Source organism: Populus alba, chromosome 1 (assembly GCF_005239225.2).
Source record: "Populus alba chromosome 1, ASM523922v2, whole genome shotgun sequence".
Lineage (NCBI taxonomy): Eukaryota > Viridiplantae > Streptophyta > Magnoliopsida > Malpighiales > Salicaceae > Populus > Populus alba.
In genome coordinates this window covers 18,742,881-18,761,892 of record NC_133284.1, presented here as the reverse complement: position 1 = coordinate 18,761,892, position 19,012 = coordinate 18,742,881, and the positions used below count along the sequence as shown (strand labels likewise).

Here is a 19,012-nt window from a genome sequence, read left to right as displayed (position 1 = left end):
TGTTTACTAATTAAGCTTTATAATTTTATTTAATTTATTTTTTATGAGATTACCCTAGCATCACAATTAAATCATATGTTTTGCATGTTGAACTGGGTGGAATCAAGTTGAGTTATTATAACCTTTTTTGGATTATATTTTATCTTTTTAATTTTATTATTTAATATTTTCTTTACTGTAAATTGAGCTTTGATTTTTTTTTTCTCATTTTACTTTTTATAAATTTTATCATGTTCTCATTTATTTTTTTTTCTTCGTTATTAATTAAAATCTTTTGAAATTCAAATTATTTTTTTAAAAAAAAAATTCATCCTTTAATATTTCATTTATTGAAAACTAATCTTTATGTATTTTTTTATTTATTTTCTATGAAGTTTTTTCAATCTTATACTCATGATCACAAATTAGCAAATTAACATTGATTTGACTTGGATTTTTTAAAAATAATAATAATAATTTTTTTTATTGTATCCTATTTTTATTTTTACAATAACATCCTAATCTTAAATGGGCATGAGTCGGTTTTTTTTAATTTTTTTTATTATGAGTTTTTTTTTTTGCTTTATTTATCGTTGTATTTTTTTTATTCATTCTATTAAATCAATTAAGTTTATTAAAATTAATTAAATCAACGACCAAAGTATAGGGTTTTTTTTTTTTTTTTTTAAATCAATTATATTGGCACAGCATAAAACCGGCCACCCATCTAGTTTTATCTGAATGCGTGCATCAAGGAAACCCTCAAGTAAACGCTTCGCAAACTAGTATCACAATTCTTCAAAAGAGGGAAATAAACAAAAGAAAATCATACTCCTAATGAAAGGGAAAAAGACAGTAAATTATTAAAGAAAAGGACCTGGCCAAGATCATGATACAAATCCAATAAGATACCTAATTAGCAACCGCACTTGCAGCATCTACAACATCATCTGATTCATCCACTACCATCTCATTTCTAAAGAGCATTTTAAGGTATGGAAGCACTCTAGGAAGCACAGGTAAATCTGCTATGTTTACACTCATCATATCAAAAGCAATGCATGTTTTATGCATGTGTGTCTCATCAAATACAGGAATTTTTGGATATCTTTGGCTGAAGTGGGTGAGGATGATGCGGTATGCACCAGCTGAGTTTCCCACTTCTATGGCTTCCTCTGTTGTGCTGTGGTTTCTGGCTATAGCTTCCTCCACCAATGCATCCTCGAAAGTTGCCTGCATTATTATTATAGAACTAGCGGGGTCAATATGAATAAGTATTGGTGAGCTCAACACACTGCCAAGCTGCATAAGCAGCTAGGGCTGTAATGCAACTCTGTAATATGATTACATGGAAAGTATGTGAGCTCAACACACTGTCAAAAACTGACCAAGCACCTAGGGCTTTAGAGTAACTCTGTAATACAATTACATGGAAAGTATGTGTACAAAAATCATCCTCTGCCATAATTTGTTAATAGTTTCTAAAACCTTTGTGCAGTCAAATTTACAATATTCATGCCCATTCTTTTTCCTATTTTAATAATTCAATACTTCATCAAGTTGCTAATTGCCAATTATTTGATCACCTTTATCAAACCAACAGTGTTCTGAAAGATTTAGAATTCTCAACAAAAAAAAATGATATATTAATCAAATACAAAAGAATCTGATAACTTGCCTCGTGTATGAGAATGGTTGCTCCACGAGATGCTTCTACCAGTTCTGGACAAGGCCTGGTATCACCTGAGTACACCATCTTCCAACCTGGTATCACTTTTCCAACAGTGTTGATTCTCTCCGCTGCCTTCAAGGCAATACCAAATGCCTGAGGGCAGTGAACAACAGGAAAACTAATCAAAGCCTCCAGCCCTGCTTCACTGAGCACCTCCTTCAATCTCTTTAGACTTGGAAAAACCATGCCATTATCAACTGGACTGCCAGGTCTCTTCCAATAACTCTGCATACGGTTTCCTCTGGCAAACAAATTTGACTCAGTATTTAGAGTAGGATTTTTCATCTCTGCAAAATTATTTGGACTTCCTAGGGTCATGTCATCCTTTTTTGATTCGCTATCATCCTCAAAAGCAACCCATGAAGCTTCAGTGGTGCTCCTACAATCAATGAACTGCATATCCAGGTCTTCTAGTCTTTGATATGCATCTAGAAATTTCTTGAGCTGCCAAGGCCCCACAACAAGTACAGGTTCATGGGTCATGCCTTTTAACAAGTCACGTCGCAGAGCAAGTATTCTTGCTAATCCAGTATGGTGATCTGCATGAATATGAGAAATCCAAATGCATCTTAAATTTCTCACGGCATTATCAGCACCCTCCACACCATACCTGTTGTCAGAGTACACCAATCACAATAATTTAAAATATGAAGAAAATAACTTTCTTGCAATAAAGCAACATTTAATCATAAATTTTTACAGTGTTACCTTCTTTTTAGTTGACCCAGGGTTCCTTCCCCGCAATCTAGGAGCAAACTTCCTTTGGAGAAGAGATTAATATAGATAGAAGTAACATTTCGGTATTTAGAAGGCTGAGATGATCCCGTCCCCAACAGGACCACCTCCAGGTCATCTCTCCTTATATTTTCCAAGCAACTAGGAAGAGTATTCTCTTCCAACCATGGCTCTTCGGTAAAGACCTTATTACCCTGGATAGCATTTATGTCTGCTTCCAATCCTCCAGGTCCACTCCAAAACTTGCGCACATGTTGGGCAGCATCCACAATCTCTGGAATCTCAGCGAGCAACTCATTGATAATTTCTGAAGGAGCCATCAAACTTGGAATATTAGATTTGTCGTAGCCAAGATGAGCATGAGGACGCAAAGTGAACTGTTCAGCATAGAGATGCGCAGCAACCATGTTATAAAAAGGAAGTGGCATCTAACTTAAGTAAGTGTAAATGTAGATATTAAAAAAAAAAAAATTTAAACATTCATCAACTCACCCAATTTATGGACTAGAAAATTGGACAATAACCAAAAGCATTTATCAAACATCATAGGTGTTATTTGAGATGGCTTGAGAAGACATATTCAGACAAAAAGGACAAAGTTCTTGACACACCACCAAATCATCTAGGATCACAAGTAAAAATAGAGGGGCAGTCAATATAGCCTTCAACTAGTTTACAGGCTCATAATATGCTGCGAGTCGGATCAGAACATTTTTTGAACATGAAAAAAATATCCAATCCACAATGAACTATCTAGCTTTGTTATTAAACTTGACCTAATAAGTTAACCTTGAAACCTCTCAATTTAACTTCATGCCTAACCCGAGTTTAAAATTAACTCATGGAGGAGTTGCCTCGATGTAACCCAATCGACTTGACAAGTTCAAAAGCAACCTGAATTATCATTAAAAATGTGGTTTGACTTCAAAGAACATTTTAAGATGATATCTTTTTTATTGACTCTAGCTTCTCGTCTTAACATACCATACCGGCAATCCAGATCATGAATTCCACTAGGTTTTACAACTTATATTTTTTTTTAATTAATTTTTACTGATGATATGATAACAAAAATAAATACTCACAAAATTAAGCATTAATCAAATACCATGATGTTTGTTTGACACTACGATAACCTCATAAAAGCAAACTAAGACAAATTATGAAAACCAATTTCAAATTAACAAAATATTAAAGGATGAAATTGAAAAAATCAAGAGAAAAAAAAGAGTAAAGATGGAATTATAAAATAGGAAAAGGAAAAAAAAAAGGGCTAACTCCAATGTTCACCCATTCTTTTAGTTTTTTAGCTAGTTTACTGAGAAGCGTTGTGCTGTGGGTTGGACCAAAAAAAAATTTAACATAAAAAATGTAAATGCCATAGGAAACTTTTTGACATTGTTATTAAATCTTGCTCAATGAGTCAACTTTGAAACCTCCAAACCTGACTCCTTGCTTAGTCCGAGTTTCAATTAAATAGTGGAAGTTGCCTTGGCGTGACCCTGTCAATTTAACAGATTCAAAAATAACTTATGGCTGGTAAAAAGTGATTTTGCTTTTAAAAAAAATCAAGATGGCATCTTTTTTTTTTAATATTGAGATGACGACATATTGGATCAGATCGACCTGACTTTACAACTTCATCCACCAAACTCGTGAACCGAATCATGGACTCCACTAGGTTTACTAACTCTATTTTTTACTTTTTTACTTAATTATATGGTAACAAAAATAGATGCTCACAAAATTGAAACACCAACTAAATGTCCAGGACATTATAAAAAAAAAAAAAAAAGCAACATGAAAAAAAAATGAAACTGAAAAGAAAGGAACCGTATTGGAAAAAAGAATAAAAAAGGAGGGGCACATGCTTCACTGTTCATGTATTTCACCCTAGTTTGTAGTATAATATAATTCTCAAAACATCATTTCCAAAGTAATTGCTTGGTTATAAAGTTTAAATCACTCAATCTAGTTGGACATGGAACACAAAAACTACATGAAACTTGGAATTGGATATGAAATGTGGTTTCTAATATAAAGTACAAACTCAAACTTTTACCACCGCATGGATTCAATGCACATGTTTGATGAAAATAACCAGAAAGCCTTTGCATTATGTTAGGAAGATGAAAAAGAAAGCTTTTTGATTTAGCAAACAGTGAATTGCATTCTCAAACATCAAATCAAAAGGCTTTTGCAAAATGAAAAGGTTGTTCTTACCTTAAGAAGATTCTCAGCTGATGTGTTTTCACACAACTTTGAGACACAACCCTGGCAAGTGGAAAGAAAACCATCAATTTAGTTGAAATAAAACATTTCCAAACAATAATCATCAACTACAAAGAATGTCTATACAAACCTCGCCTGAAAGAATTGAGTCTGGTCTTGAGTTTTTAAGATGTGTGAGCGACCAAAATCCAGGAGCTGGAAAGAACTGAGGACACAAGTAATTAAGTCGTGCTGCAATTCTTGCACTGGATTTTAGAATAGGAATTTCCACATTCTTCCTGAAAAGAGCAAGAATGCCCAAAAAGAACTGTTCAGTGCACAGACAGGGGACATCTTTCTTTGGAGGAACCAGTGACAAATCACTCACATTTCATGTCCTGCCATAATGTGCTGGGCTGAACCAAATTTCTTCATCCACTTCTGATAAGCAGGACTGCTTGTTACAGAAGCAGGACTTAGATGAATGATGCAATTCACAGTCTTACCACTTTGTGCTGGGTTACCTGAGAAATCCACATAGTAATTGTTGAGAGATTCCATAGATAACAATTCCTGCACATGAGATTCTGTAGGGCAGTCAACAAGTAATACAATGGGACCAGGAACAGAAGGGTCCATCACATCACTAGGATGAACCTGAAAAACAAAACAAAATATACATGTCAAAACATGGAGCAAGCAGAAGTATAGGAGCACGCAATAAATACACATGCCAAAACATGGATCAAGCAACACTATAGGTACTGTGACAGCAATTAGGCAGTCACAGTTTTTCTTTTCTTTTATCCTTGACTGAGGAACCCACCATTATACTTTGGAGGTCGGACATCACTGATCTTCCTGATTGCAATTCCCTATATTTCGGCCCAGGTTTCAGACCAAGTGCTTTAGCTTTTTCTGGGTCAAATTTGCCCATAATCTCTGGCAACTCACAAAGATATATCACAGACATATCTCCAGGCTTTAGAGCAGATCCTTGTGACTGGCTTGGTCGTAAGAGAATCGCTGATATTTTGACTATCTCATCATTAATAAGAACAATGGGGTCTATAAACTTATTTGCATCTACAAGACCAACATTATTGGAACCAAAGCTCTTTGTGTGAACCATGGCAGCATGGGGAATGAAAGACTTCATTGCATCAACCAAATACTTGAGATCTGATGGACCCCATATGTTAACCTTCACAAAAACATAAACTGCACTTTAAAATATAATAGACAATAAATTATGGGAAAGAAAGTCAATTTAATACTTACTGACATTCCTTCTTCTCCCATGCCAGCCAAAGTTAACAGCAAACCTGTTAGGAAACTTTAACACTTAGAATTTAGGTGTTGTAGCATTGGCGCATCATAAATGTCCAGCCAGATATCAGTAAAAATTGGTTCTTGAAGATACATCAAGATTTTATGCATTTTTTTAGTTATGAATTACATTCATAAGCATAATGAATTTGCAAGTACAATGTGGCAGCTGAGCTACAAAGGCACAAACCTGGAATTCCACCAGCTGTTTCTGAGCAGACACGAGAGAGAAATATGTGATCTATCTGAAAAAGATTAATAAATAAAAATATCATCAGACATAGAGAGAACATTCACCTATTGAACACAAATGAAACTCAGGAAGGCCATATTAACATGTGCTTATGAATGCCTGTGCATATATAAATAAACTCGTAAGCATCGAAATATCTTTTGAGCTATCGCATACCTTCGATAGTTTAATCTTATGCTCTGTGCAGAATCGTTGCAATCCCTGAAATAATAGTCACAGGATGAGTGAATAAATCCAATTCCTATGCATCAATCTCCTCACAAGAATCAAGGCTTAAAAAATATTTTACTTCCTCCATAAAATGAGATTATCATCTTAGAATTGCTTGAATGTTAAAGACGGACATTAGACAATGCTTTGCTGTTAGCTTTCCAAAGGTAGTGGTGAATTAAAACTAAAAGGTGAAGTTACTCTAAAGCTATGTTTATTGAAAGAATAGCATAACTGACATTTAAAACCAAAATGTCATTAGAGTTTTAGATCCAATACTCATTTGGAGTGAAGTGATTCCATTTTGGACTATCTAAAACATCTGATAGTTAAAGTCCACTGTCTCACTTGCTTAAATTCAGCTATTTGATGATTCAATGTATTGCAACTCCATACATAAACAATGAAACAATGGATAGTATGCATCCTAAGTTCCTATTTCAGTCCCTAAGATTTTTGACAAATAGAAAGGTGGCAAAAATCATAAGAGAAGAAAAAAAAAAAGGCAACCTTCAACAAAAGATCACAGTCTCATTGAGAACATGTTAGTGGCAAAAACATTAAGGAAATCCCATTGATAAACTCTTTAATCAGTGAAGTTCACAATAAGGATGCTCGTTTTCTCATTTGATTGCATGAAGTACCCACATGTTGCTAGTATGTTATTATAAAAATTACACAAAATACTCATTGATAGAATTATCAATATGAATTATTCAGTCAGGAAGAAAGGCCAGATAGATCCATCGCCTATGATGCTGACAGTCTCCAGTTCTAAACTCACTAATGATGAAAATATACAGCTAAGACATAACAACTTCCTTTTTCTAGTTATGTAGAGCTGAGACCAAGAATTCATCACCTGGAAGAACAGGCGAGTTAGTTTCGTATAGCAGTTCAACAAAATATATCATAGTACAGGGATAACAGTTAGCTAGAAAACAAGGTTTTACCAGATAAAAGCAAATTGGACCTAGGATTTACAACCAATCCTAAACTATCTAAATCCCGTAGGAAGCGAAACAATCCTGACCATGGGGACTATTCTTCTTCAATAACGACAATTTGATCACACATTAACAAATAAAAGAAGTCAATCCGGTTTGTAAAAACAAATTGATACTTAAAACATGAAAAAAAAGAAGTTTCTGACATTACTGCAGCAATGGAATTACCTCTCCAGCATTAAAAATAAACCTTTGCTTGTCAAAGAAGAGCAGGACAGAAGGTGAAGTATCCTGCGTGTCCATTCCAGTCCCAAGAATCTGGAAAATGGAAGAACATCCTCCATAAATAAAGTAATTCAAACTAAAATATATCCATGAAACTGAAATAAAGACTCCCTGTCTTTACTTAAATTCTTCAATGAAACAAGAAAGCCCCACAAACCAAAAAGAGTTACCTGCACATAAGAAATAGTATTGATAGGATTGAGCTTTCTGACTTTCAACTGTAAATTCCTTTTAGGATTATCTCTACCCTCAGCCCTTTTTTTATTAAACCCAAAATTCTCCTTGCCACTCTCGTCCATTGACTGCCCTTTGTCTCTGTCTCTGGTCTCTCTAGACGTAGTTTTGCTTCTGCTTCTGAAATTAAGAGACAGGTGGTTTGGCGTGGTACGGTGTCGTCGTTTTGGATAAGGAGAAGAAGAAGAGAGGATGGTGAGTAGAGAATAAGGTCTGTGTTTAGAAGAGAAGGGGAAACGGAGAGTGGGATTTAGAGGGGAGAGGAGGAGGCGCAGATTTGAGATGTGGGACATTTATATTTTCTGTGTTTTTGTAGGGCTACTATTATAAAGGGAGGGAGATTTGGTGAAGGGTTTTAGTTTTAGTTTAGAGCAAGGAGGAGGGAGTTTCGAGGGTGTCTGCTTTTTCCCCGGGGGTGGGGGGGCAGCATTCTTATTCTTTCTCTACTTCCAGCGATATAAGTGAGTAAATCTTTGTTACAAAAATAATTTTGTTTTTATAATAAGATATATCCTATTTATAAAATATAAAAATAATATTTTACTTTTAATATTTATTATTAAAATTTAACTATTTTAAAAAAATTAATTACATATTATTTTTTTGACTCAATATTAATTGGTAAAATTAATAATATTGTAATAATTCTAATTATAAAATCTAAAAAAAACTTAATAGATCAGCTTGAGATCGAGTCACCCAAGATCTAGACTAATCCAATTTAAAAATAAAAATAGAGAAATGATAGATTATGATTAATCTAGTAAAAAACTTGGGGAAGAACTTGATCAACCTAGGGTAAAAACCAATCAAAACCTAAATAAAAAAAAACTTGTTGACTTTTTATTTTTTTGGATTTTATTTTGTCCAAAAACAATGTTGTTTTGATTTTAAAAAAAAAATATTAACACTTTTCTGCATGTTATCTAAACTTTATTCTAGGTCGATCCCTGGTCAGATTTTATAATTATAATAATTATTATTTTTATCCTTATATATTTAGTTAGGACAAATTTAAAATTAAATTTTTTTTTCTTACAAGGATATTTTAAGAACAAAAATAATAAATATTAGTTATGAAGACATGTCTCATTCCATAGTTATAAAAACCCTACTCGAAAATTAACTTGGAATAAGACCTGAGTCATTGGTCGGGAGAGTCAATCAGAGTTTAACAAGTTTTTTTTTTAATAATTGTTAGTGTTTTTTTTTTTTGCAACAGACCTCAAAACCATGGCTAAATTTGAAACTTGAGAACCTGTTTGAGAATGTAATCGTGGTTATTTTTTAAAGTATTTTTTACTTGAAAATTTATTAAAATTATATATTTTTATTTTTTTTTTAAAAAAATATTTTTAATATTAATGTATCAAAATGATATGAAAACATTAAAAATTATTAATTTAAAATAAAAAAATTTAAATTTTTTTAAAAATATTTTTGAAATGCAAAAATAATAATTTGAGATTTAATCCCATAAGAGATGAGAAATCTTTCGCTTCTAAAAATGGGATGATTCCATCTCGATGAATTGAGTTAGATCAATATCATGAATAAACATGATCATTTCTCTCCTTTTCTTTATGAGCCCATGTTCTGGTAATAGTCGCCCTTCATTAACCTCTCTGTTTCTTTTAGCTTTACTTCTTGTTTCAAGTGGTAATGAATGTAATTTCTCATAAATCTAATTCTTGTGCTCTCTGGTAGAACAACTTTAAAGTTGTAAATCTCATCTCATGCAATCTTGACTATCTTCTCCATTTCTCACAATGGAATTTGGTTTTCATTATCAGTGTAACTTCTTTTCATGACACCACCATAGGTTAGAACCCTCTCACAAATTAAGATTTATGTGTTGTACTAGCATTAGTATCAAGTCGCTAACTTTGTTTTCTCACTTTCTTTAATTTTATTTTTTTTCCTTAAGAGGGGGTGTGTTTGTTACATAGGACAAGGAGGAGGTGAAATGATACAAGGAATTGATTTTATGGAGTCAAGAAGTGAAAAAGTGTTATGAAATACTTGTAGTCATTAATGATGAATATTACGATCAACGAGAAACTATAAAAATTATAAGATTTAATACAGTTCAGCAATGTGTATATATTCATAAAAACAAGGAGTTTTTATTTTTATTATGTCGAAATACAATTACATGATATGTATTTATAGTAGATCCTAAATCACCTAAAAAATTCTAGCCGCCCAAGGAATCTTAGTAGTTTAAAGAGTATCAATAATTTTTTTATAATATCCCTTTATTGTATTGTGAGGGCACTGCCCTGCATCTTTTAACTTATTTGTGGCAACAAAACAAAAATTAAATCATAAAAAGATAGATGATGTCATTATGCTATGTTTCACTTAATACGCTCCACTCTAGCATTTGTCTATAAGCCATAAACTACAACAATCTTCATCCTAGAGAATATCCACCTCTTGAGAGAAAAAGTAGGGAAAACCTCACCTGAAACAATAGGCTTAGATGTCTTTTATATAGCATTTAAAAACATTAATCAAGTTCAAGCAATGCTTAAACTTATTTGTAGTAACATGTTTTGTCAACATGTGTGTTGCATTCTTCAAGATGTGAGCTTTCTCCCACAACAGTTCACCAGAAGGAACCAATTCTTTAATCTTGTGAAACCTCATATCTATGTGCTTAGTACTTACATGATACACCTGGTTTTTTTGCTAAGTAAATGACACTCTAATTATCACAATGCAACTCAAATCCACTTTATATAAATAAAAATGTTTATTTTTATTATTATTTTTTCTTCTTAAAGTAAAAGAAAAAAAAATTACACACTATTGGGTTAAATCTACTCCGATTTTTTTTTTGTATTTTTGTTTTTGTTCCTTTAACTAAATATATTTTTATGTTCTTATTGTATTTATTTTTTTCGTTTCGAGATAGTAACCAAATGTTACTTTAAAATTTAGATATAAAAAAAGTTTGTGCCTAAACTAAGACGATACTTGTAGTAAATTATATATTATTTGTATTAAATAGATTAAAGGAAAATTTGAAGTGAAAAACACAATTAAAGTAATAAATAAAGAAATTACAATTTTAAACTTCTTATTAATAACTTTGTAAAATATTATCAACTACGATAATATGGTTAAATATTTTATTTTTCAAATTATTTAAGAAGAAAAAAAAGGCAATTAGCAAATAAATAATAAAATTAAAATTTTTGTAAAGATAAAAAATAACAGGAGAAATTAATGATAATCTCATTAAGATGCACAAAAACCACACCTTCAAATAGGCTTAAGGAAGGTATGAAATAAATGCACGTGATTTTAGTAATATTAGATCTCTTAGTGTATAGATGGGTTTTTTTTTACCCCATTAAAGAGGTGGACTTAGTTTTCAGCTGATACAATTTTTCTTCGTAAAATAAAAAAATAAATATACGGTTCGATCTGCTTGCTATCTAAAAAACCGCTCCATGTGACCGACTATTGTCAAGTTGGTCCAACTTCCAACCCGATCACCCAATACTTCAATTTGGTTTAAAAATGATTATAAACTATATATTATTCATGGCGAAGGGCAACTAGCTGGAGTAGCTCAGTTGGTTAGAGCGTGTGGCTGTTAACCACAAGGTCGAAGGTTCAAGCCCTTCCTCTAGCGCTTTCATGCCCTTTTCTCTTTTTTTCCGAAGCATATCTAAATTCTAAAATCACTGTTGTTGTTCGAGAATAGAATAGAAATTATTTTTTATTTAAAAATATTTTTTTATTTTTAAAATTTATCTTTAATATCAACAAATTCAAAAATATAAAAAAAATTTAATTTTAAATCTAAAAATAAATTTATAATTTTTTTAAAAATAAACCATAATACTAAACAGTACCGAGTTTCCGAGACCAGCAGCAACAAAAGATGGGCTTGATTCTGGCCTATGATCAAACTTTTGTCTCCAATCATGTTGGAAGATAAGATAAATAAGAACCACCACACAACATCTGCTAAAACCCCTTCCCTTTCCCTTCATGCAAAATCATCTACCACCCTTCCAATCCTGAAACATCAACAGGAAGCATGGGCAGTCTCCACCTTAATTCCTATGGTTTAGCCCCTCTCCAAGCTCCCACCAACAAAAGCCTTAAACCCTCAAGACATACACTTAGTTTTAGCCCCTCTAGACTTAAAATCCGCGCCGTCAGCACTGTCCCGGAGAGTTCATCCGAGGCCAAGGAGCCAGAAGAACCACCTTGTGTCCATCTTGCATTTGTTCATGTAAGAAAGACGCATGCTTTACTAATATTAATCTTCGCAACTTGATATGCAAATCTCTGTGTGCTGTTCATGGTGTTGGCTGTTAACTTCAATGTGGCATCTTCTTTTGTCGTCGTTGCAGTCTGTGTTGCTCCCGGATGGAACCCCCGATGTGCATTTTCGCAATGCTCCTGGGGGCCAGAAACTTAGGGATATAATGATGGACACGAATATTGAGCTGTATGGACCGTATGTAAGTCGATTCATTCTTCTTCACTCTCTTAGGTATCCATGATCCATATCAGATGCGGTGCTCTTCAATGTCCTGATGTGATTTTCCCATATCAATTTTCCAGTCTCGAGCCTTGCTAAATTGTGGGGGAGGAGGTACCTGCGCAACATGCATGGTGGAGGTATATATCACTGATAGAGCATTTCCTTGAGGGATTAGTTAATCAAAATCGACTAAATTTTATATGTTTTTAGCTCCTTTTTTTCTCTTCTAATTTCCCCTTCTTTCACATCAAGTTAAAGCATTTTTTGTGAATCAACGAGGCCTATGGAGCATCCTTGATTCAAATGTCAGGATCTTATTGCTAGACTAGGCTTAAGAGGAAACTCCCCGCTTGGCTAACAATCTTTTCTCAACTCCTTGCCTGCTCTTAGGTTATAGAGGGGAAAGAGCTGCTTAGTCCTCGTACGGACAATGAGAAGGAGAAACTCAAGAAGGTATGCAAACTCAGTATAGCAGTAATGCTTTCAGGGATTGAATTATCATTTTGTTTGAATATTTATGAAATAGCTACACATGAATGCTTAAGATTTATGAAAATGGGTCTTGAGATTACGTGCTGTGATTGTGATTGGAATGATGCTTAAAAAATCCCTGACTTCTATGCCTATGTGTTCTTTGTAGAAACCGAAAAATTGGAGGCTTGCTTGTCAAACCACAGTTGGGAATCCAGATTCTAGAGGACTGGTCTGTGAAATTTCCTGGCAGTCTTCATGAGTAAATATTTACTTTGAATCGAGTTTTTTATTTCTGATTATTTCATTTCCTGCTCAATCTATGCAGGTTGTCATCCAACAATTGCCAGAATGGAAAGCTCATGAATGGAATTATGAAAAACTATTGTTTTCTGAAATGTTGTCGGAAATTCAATCTGATTAAAGGAAGGGAAAACCTCAATTTAGTATTCTAACTGTCTATTTATCTTCAATATAGTCCCCAAACAAAATATCTCTCTCAATTGAGTCCCTCGTGTATTAGAATCTCTCAATCCAGTCCCCTTGTCTAAAACCTTAACAATTCTTACTCATCCAGAACTTGATCGGTTCATAGGATGCACAAAGATGGGTAAGATTAGGAATGCAAGTCCATAAAAACTGCAAAAGCACAAGCCAGCTTGCACAAGAACATGACAAGACTCTTAAAAGTTGCTGCAAAGATGAATCCAAAATAAAAGGTATATGATAAGATAATTAAGAGATATTTATTTTTTAATTTTAAAAATATTTTTTTTTTAAAATTAATAAACAGACCAACTTATAAAAATAGCTAAGAAGATTCTTAAAAGTTACAAGGTTGCTGCAAAGATGAATCCAAAACAAAAGGCAAATAATTGGTCATGATAAGATAATTTAGAGATATTTGTTTTTTATTTTAAAAATAATTTTTTGAAAAATTAAACACAAACCAACTTATACAAATAGCTAAGAAGATTCTTAAAAGTTACAAGGTTGCTGTAAAGATGAATCCAAAACAAAAGGCAAACAACTGGTCATGATAAGACAATTCAGTAATATCTTTTTTTAAAAAATATATTTTTTATTTTTTTATTTTAAATTAATTTTTTTTTATATTTTTAAATTATTTTAATATAATAATATTAAAAATAATTTTTTAAAAATAAAAAAATATTATTTTAATATATTTTTAAATAAAAAATACTTTAAAAAACTGCAACTCAAACATTACGTCCAAAGAGACTTGGCTGCACACTCCATTCATTTTCATAAAAGAAAATGGTTTTTGACAACAAAGCTTTACAACAAGATAGACTTGATGAAATTGTATTTAAAAGAGAGAGAGAGAGAGCAAAGAAAAGAAAGAAGAGCATAATCTGCTACCCCTTTCTTTATTACAAAGACAAATGTGGCCAAGGGAAGTTATTAGAAGTCTCTGGACACAGGAGTATAATCAGTGATGAACACGTTTCCATAGATAAGTCCAGCAATCCCACCACCAATAAGAGGCCCAGCCCAGTAGATCCAGTTGTCATGGAAGTCACCACTAGCCACAGCTGGGCCAAAGGATCGGGCTGGGTTCATGGATCCACCAGAGAATGGGCCTGCAGCCAAGATGTTGGCACCCACAATGAAACCGATGGCTATGGGAGCAATGGTTCCGAGGGATCCCTTCTTGGGGTCAGCAGCAGTTGCATAGACAGTGTAAACCAAGGCAAATGTGATGATGACCTCCATGACGACTCCTTCAATGGCTCCTACTCCAGCTGCAACACTGTGGATGGGGACTGCCTGTTGAAACCAGGTAATCATATAGAGAGTCAAGCTTAAGGGAAAATTAATAAATTAAGCTCATTTCTCTTGAAAACATACTTCTTACCACATAAAAGGAGAAGAGTTTAGAAGAAAACAAATGCATGGAGATTTTCATTTATGTATTAGGAGGTCGTCCCAGTAGAGTGATTCAATAAATAATAAGATGCAAAATATATATCGATCTTAATTACCAAGCCTCCAGTGACAACTTTGAGAAGGTAGCATGCAACAATGGAGCCAAGGAGCTGGGCAATCCAGTAGAAGATGCCAGTGAGGATGGTGATTTGGCCACCAAGAGCCAGGCCAAAAGTGACAGCAGGGTTAACATGGCCACCGGAGATGTTGGCACCTACAGAAACTGCAACGAAGAGAGCAAATCCATGGCAAACCGCAATGGCTACTAGCCCAGCAGGATCAAGAGCTGCATCACCTGTCAGCTTATCTGCAAGAGTAAAAGTAAGATCCTTATAGTTAGTATTTAATTACTGTTTTATATATATATATATATCGATGCCTGTTAATGCTAGCACTGTATATTTAATCAAGAGGATATTCTTCAAGCTCAAGTAACATAAGCTACTGAATCTAGAACTCAAGCTTTTGCAAGTTAGGATCATAAGATATATGCTTTTGTGCTGTGGTTCGATAATATATATATATCCATGGTAAGAGAAGAAAAAGGGAAAGCTATGGCTGCAGTGATGAGTAAGGAGGGTGTGGAAAAGAGAATACTAACTGTAAGCCATGGCTGAACCAACACCAGCAAAGACAAAGAGCAAAGTTGAGATGAATTCAGCAAGATAGGCCTTAAAAGACCCTAAACTGAAAGAATCATCAAAGCGACCAAAGGCGATTCCAGCCATCTTTGAAACAATAGCTGCTAAAGGGGAGCTCTGGAGAATGGGAGAAGAACTGCTTAAGAAGACAAGGATGTATAGGGCAGCTAGTTCAATATATTTCAGATTGCACAAATGCCCTTTTCAGGACACCATATTTATATACACTTCAAAGCATCAGTATAAATAATAATATACTTATTGAAATTAAATAAATAAGTCGCAAGCTGCATCGCCATTATCATCATCATCATCATCATTATTATATATCCATCCACATCCAATGAAGTTTTTTCTTGCTGTCCTGACCGTCTTTAAACCCACTTTTTTCCTCATAGAAATGTCTGGATGCACATCAATGATTCCTCCACGTCACCAACCTTCATGATAGAGAGGGAAGTGGGTGAAGGGGGTCCATGCGTGAGAGGAACAGTGATAAACAAAAGGAGGTGATAAGGGCTTGACTTGCTTATGGCCACACACTGCACCGACCATCTATATATTTGATGCAAGATGGGATAGAAGCTCGGGGATTAATTTGAAAAATAGGTAGATATAGCATCACCCAACCAAAATATTCCACAATACTGACAGATTATTTTGTTTGTGTTTAAGCACTGATTTTGTTGGAAAAAAATTTACGACAGAATCATGAATGATAACCATTAGTCGAAAAATATGTTATCAGTAATTTTTATTCTGTCGTTAATATAATTATTAATAGATTTATAGATAAATAAAATACACTAAATAAAAATATTTTATCAATATCATTCTGTCCGTAATTTCATTAATGAATATGAAATATTAATGATAAAATAAACTGTTGATAATTCCATCAATAATTGAATTAATATTACAAATGGAATTAATACTACATGATATATTCCAATACTATGAAAAAAGTAGAAATTTCAATATATTTTTTATTATTAAATTCAAAAAATATCAATGAATACAATTTATGTAACTGATAGAAGCTGAATGAGGATGAGGAGATGACAAATCTTTATCGGGATTAGATGGACAACAAAGTAAACCACATGTACCTATAGGGTTTGACATCAACTCTTCGTATAATTGTCTAAGTTAGTTGTCTTAATACTAAGAACGATCATTCATTACTTATATGAAACCTATATAAAATATTGAAGACAACATATATTAATCAATGGTGTAAACTAAACAAATTATTAGTACTTAATTAATTAGCTATCATTAGTTTAACTCAAACTTATTCGATCTATTTTAAAAATACACCAAAATCATTATCAATTTTATCAAACAATTCAAATTCCTCCAAATTTACTAAAATTTTCGACTTAACAAAAAATTGATAAAATATGAAATTAAACATATCTATTAAAAACTCATTATTTATTTCATTATAAAACTTCTAAGTCACAAAATCAAACTCAATTTCATTAAATGATAAACAAATATAATTTTTTAAAAATCTTAAACAAACCCTAACATGTACAAATCATATATTTATAAAACATATCTCTATAGAAAAAAGTTATAAAACAAGTACACACAAAAAACAAACCACATATATTACATAAAAAAGACCAAAAAAATTAACATTTTAAAACGGGTTACAATAAAAAATTGATAGTTTTGTTTACTTAATATGATGAATCTTAAAAAAAAAATTAAACCAGAAAAGAAATATTGACAGACTGATTGTTAGGGTTGCAGCATTTGTGATGATGTAAAAATAAAAGGGTGTTGCGTACTATTTTCTTTATAATAAAAAAAAAAAATTCAAGAGAGAAAAATAGAGGTTATCTATCATGTTATAATTTAAATATTACTTATAGATTTACCTATAAATATTAGTGACAGACATATTTTCTTGATAATTTTATTTGTAATAATGATAATTTTTTTATTTCTTCATTTCCAACTTTAATTCACTTGATAGTCACTAACAAAAAATTTTATATTAGTAAATACCGAGAGAAATTAAAAGATAAAATTATAGCGGCAAATATCCCTATACTTTACCGACAGCATTATTTCCATCAATACTTCCATTTATATTTGCTAAATTTCCTAGTAGGGCGACGTAATTGTTTTTAGCTTTTAACTAGAGCGAGAGGAGAAGAAGCCGGCAAAGTGCATGGGAAGGAATCTCTAAGAGTGTCCCACCAAAAAGAGAACGGTGTCTTGTTTGTCTTCTCATTATTATCGTTTTATTTTTGACATGTAATGGGTACCTTTTCCCTTTCTGCCTTTTTTTCACCTCTTGGGAAAAAGTGGGTTCTGATATCCTCCGGTGATTCTTTTGTCCCGTGGAGGAGGGACCTGTGGCCGTGAACAGGCGGAGGACTGTCCATCGATCAATGCCAACCCAACATTTCTGATAGCTGAAATCGGCCATGCATGCACCACATCACAACTGATGGTGATCCAAATCAATCATCGTTGCAGCATCACATGCTGTGTCTCGAATTATCATTAAAGCAGGCGATTACCCCATGAAAATTGAGAATGATTTAAGACTTTCACCTCCCCTTTTTCATTCTAAAATCTCAAGGAACACCTGTCCTCAAAATGACTAGTTCATAGGTGACATGTCATGAGGCAGGTAATTGCACAGTACTGATCTCATCATAGAATGTTAAGCATGATGCCTTCCACCTTCTACTAAGAACATTATCTTTATGCGTATCCTACAGATCGATTTATGGGGCCAAGGCAAATTAAACATTGAACTGTTTAGAGCTTGAAAAGCCTTTTAAATCAACTTGCTGAAGTTTCAAATTGTGCAGGATGAGCATTAGCAGAGGATGCTGGTGTTAAGCAAGCTATGATTTCATAAGAGATATTACCTCTATCCCCGTCTGTATTATACTACTGCGTACTTGTATGTTCGTGTTAGGCGCTGCGGCAACATGAAAACATTGCTTATAAGTGTTTTGTTAGATATTAACCACACTTTTATTGTTGTGAGTTCCATCTGAAACTGAGGCTGAACCTCAGTTTTTGAAAATCAATTTTTCATTTGCTTTTTCGAGGGCCTAGTCTCCTCTCTCCCCTTCACCAATAGTGCAAAGTGAGAAGGAAGAAGAGCATAAGCAAAGGAAAAATAGAAGGACCCACACTTTTATTGTTGTGGGTTGATTAGTACTTAAAAATGTATATTTATCAAGGTTTTATATCATCATTTTGCACTTGAAGTATCGATAAAAATCCTTAACTAAAACATGTTTTATAATAAAAAGCAAGTCTAATACTATAAAATGCGTAAATGTTCATCTTAAATGCAGGCCTATCACATAAATCAAAGGATTGATTGATGAATTCAACTACTGAAATTTTAAAGATAAAGAAGGGTGAAGCTTAGAAAAGAGATGTTGATGCAGTCCAAACTGGAACACTGTTCGGTATTGGGTCATATCTCGAGTTCAATCTAGATATTCAAATGATCTCAAATTTTTACATAGATTTGGTAAGACA

General features: G+C 33.1%; 3 protein-coding genes and 1 non-coding gene across 4 annotated transcripts; 2 read left to right on the top strand and 2 right to left on the bottom strand.

Annotated features, from left to right (window-relative positions):
- Window positions 1-817: 817 nt before the first annotated feature.
- Window positions 818-8,347, bottom strand: LOC118046193 (tRNase Z TRZ3, mitochondrial). Its single transcript, XM_035054989.2, has 12 exons — window positions 7,852-8,347; window positions 7,625-7,714; window positions 6,396-6,440; window positions 6,177-6,231; window positions 5,939-5,982; window positions 5,484-5,861; window positions 5,046-5,314; window positions 4,809-4,956; window positions 4,670-4,720; window positions 2,420-2,823; window positions 1,658-2,321; window positions 818-1,212 (listed from the first exon to the last, which is right to left on the bottom strand). Exons 1-12 carry the CDS (start codon window positions 8,206-8,208, stop codon window positions 892-894), a joined length of 2,826 nt encoding a protein of 941 aa, XP_034910880.1. The 5' UTR covers window positions 8,209-8,347; the 3' UTR covers window positions 818-891.
- A 3,140-nt stretch (window positions 8,348-11,487) lies between these two features.
- Window positions 11,488-11,561, top strand: TRNAN-GUU (transfer RNA asparagine (anticodon GUU)). The gene has a single exon. It is a non-coding gene; the product is annotated as a tRNA-Asn (tRNA).
- Window positions 11,562-11,853: 292 nt separating this feature from the next.
- Window positions 11,854-13,399, top strand: LOC118046195 (photosynthetic NDH subunit of subcomplex B 3, chloroplastic). Its single transcript, XM_035054992.2, has 6 exons — window positions 11,854-12,170; window positions 12,292-12,402; window positions 12,506-12,562; window positions 12,816-12,878; window positions 13,066-13,128; window positions 13,225-13,399. Exons 1-6 carry the CDS (start codon window positions 11,973-11,975, stop codon window positions 13,318-13,320), a joined length of 588 nt encoding a protein of 195 aa, XP_034910883.1. The 5' UTR covers window positions 11,854-11,972; the 3' UTR covers window positions 13,321-13,399.
- A 740-nt stretch (window positions 13,400-14,139) lies between these two features.
- On the bottom strand, window positions 14,140-15,707 carry LOC118046194 (aquaporin TIP2-1). Its single transcript, XM_035054990.2, has 3 exons — window positions 15,448-15,707; window positions 14,903-15,153; window positions 14,140-14,687 (listed from the first exon to the last, which is right to left on the bottom strand). The coding sequence occupies exons 1-3, from the start codon at window positions 15,572-15,574 to the stop codon at window positions 14,322-14,324; spliced, it is 744 nt and encodes a 247-aa protein (XP_034910881.1). The 5' UTR covers window positions 15,575-15,707; the 3' UTR covers window positions 14,140-14,321.
- Window positions 15,708-19,012: the final 3,305 nt, after the last annotated feature.

What these genes read in the sequence shown, in the direction of transcription:
- LOC118046195 (XM_035054992.2), top strand. Translation starts at nt 11,973, where the DNA reads ATGGGCAGTCTCCACCTTAATTCCTATGGTTTAGCCCCTCTCCAAGCT. An exon ending in GCGCAACATGCATGGTGGAG is followed by an intron (nt 12,563 to 12,815) that starts GTATATATCACT and finishes GCCTGCTCTTAG; the next exon opens with GTTATAGAGGGGAAAGAGCT. An exon ending in AGAAGGAGAAACTCAAGAAG is followed by an intron (nt 12,879 to 13,065) that starts GTATGCAAACTC and finishes TGTTCTTTGTAG; the next exon opens with AAACCGAAAAATTGGAGGCT.
- LOC118046194 (XM_035054990.2), bottom strand. Translation starts at nt 15,574, where the DNA reads ATGGCTGGAATCGCCTTTGGTCGCTTTGATGATTCTTTCAGTTTAGGG. An exon ending in TGGTTCAGCCATGGCTTACA is followed by an intron (nt 15,154 to 15,447) that starts GTTAGTATTCTC and finishes TTACTCTTGCAG; the next exon opens with ATAAGCTGACAGGTGATGCA. An exon ending in AAGTTGTCACTGGAGGCTTG is followed by an intron (nt 14,688 to 14,902) that starts GTAATTAAGATC and finishes TGGTTTCAACAG; the next exon opens with GCAGTCCCCATCCACAGTGT.
- LOC118046193 (XM_035054989.2), bottom strand. Translation starts at nt 8,208, where the DNA reads ATGTCCCACATCTCAAATCTGCGCCTCCTCCTCTCCCCTCTAAATCCC. An exon ending in AACAGCTGGTGGAATTCCAG is followed by an intron (nt 5,983 to 6,176) that starts GTTTGTGCCTTT and finishes GTTTCCTAACAG; the next exon opens with GTTTGCTGTTAACTTTGGCT. An exon ending in ACTCAATTCTTTCAGGCGAG is followed by an intron (nt 4,721 to 4,808) that starts GTTTGTATAGAC and finishes TCCACTTGCCAG; the next exon opens with GGTTGTGTCTCAAAGTTGTG.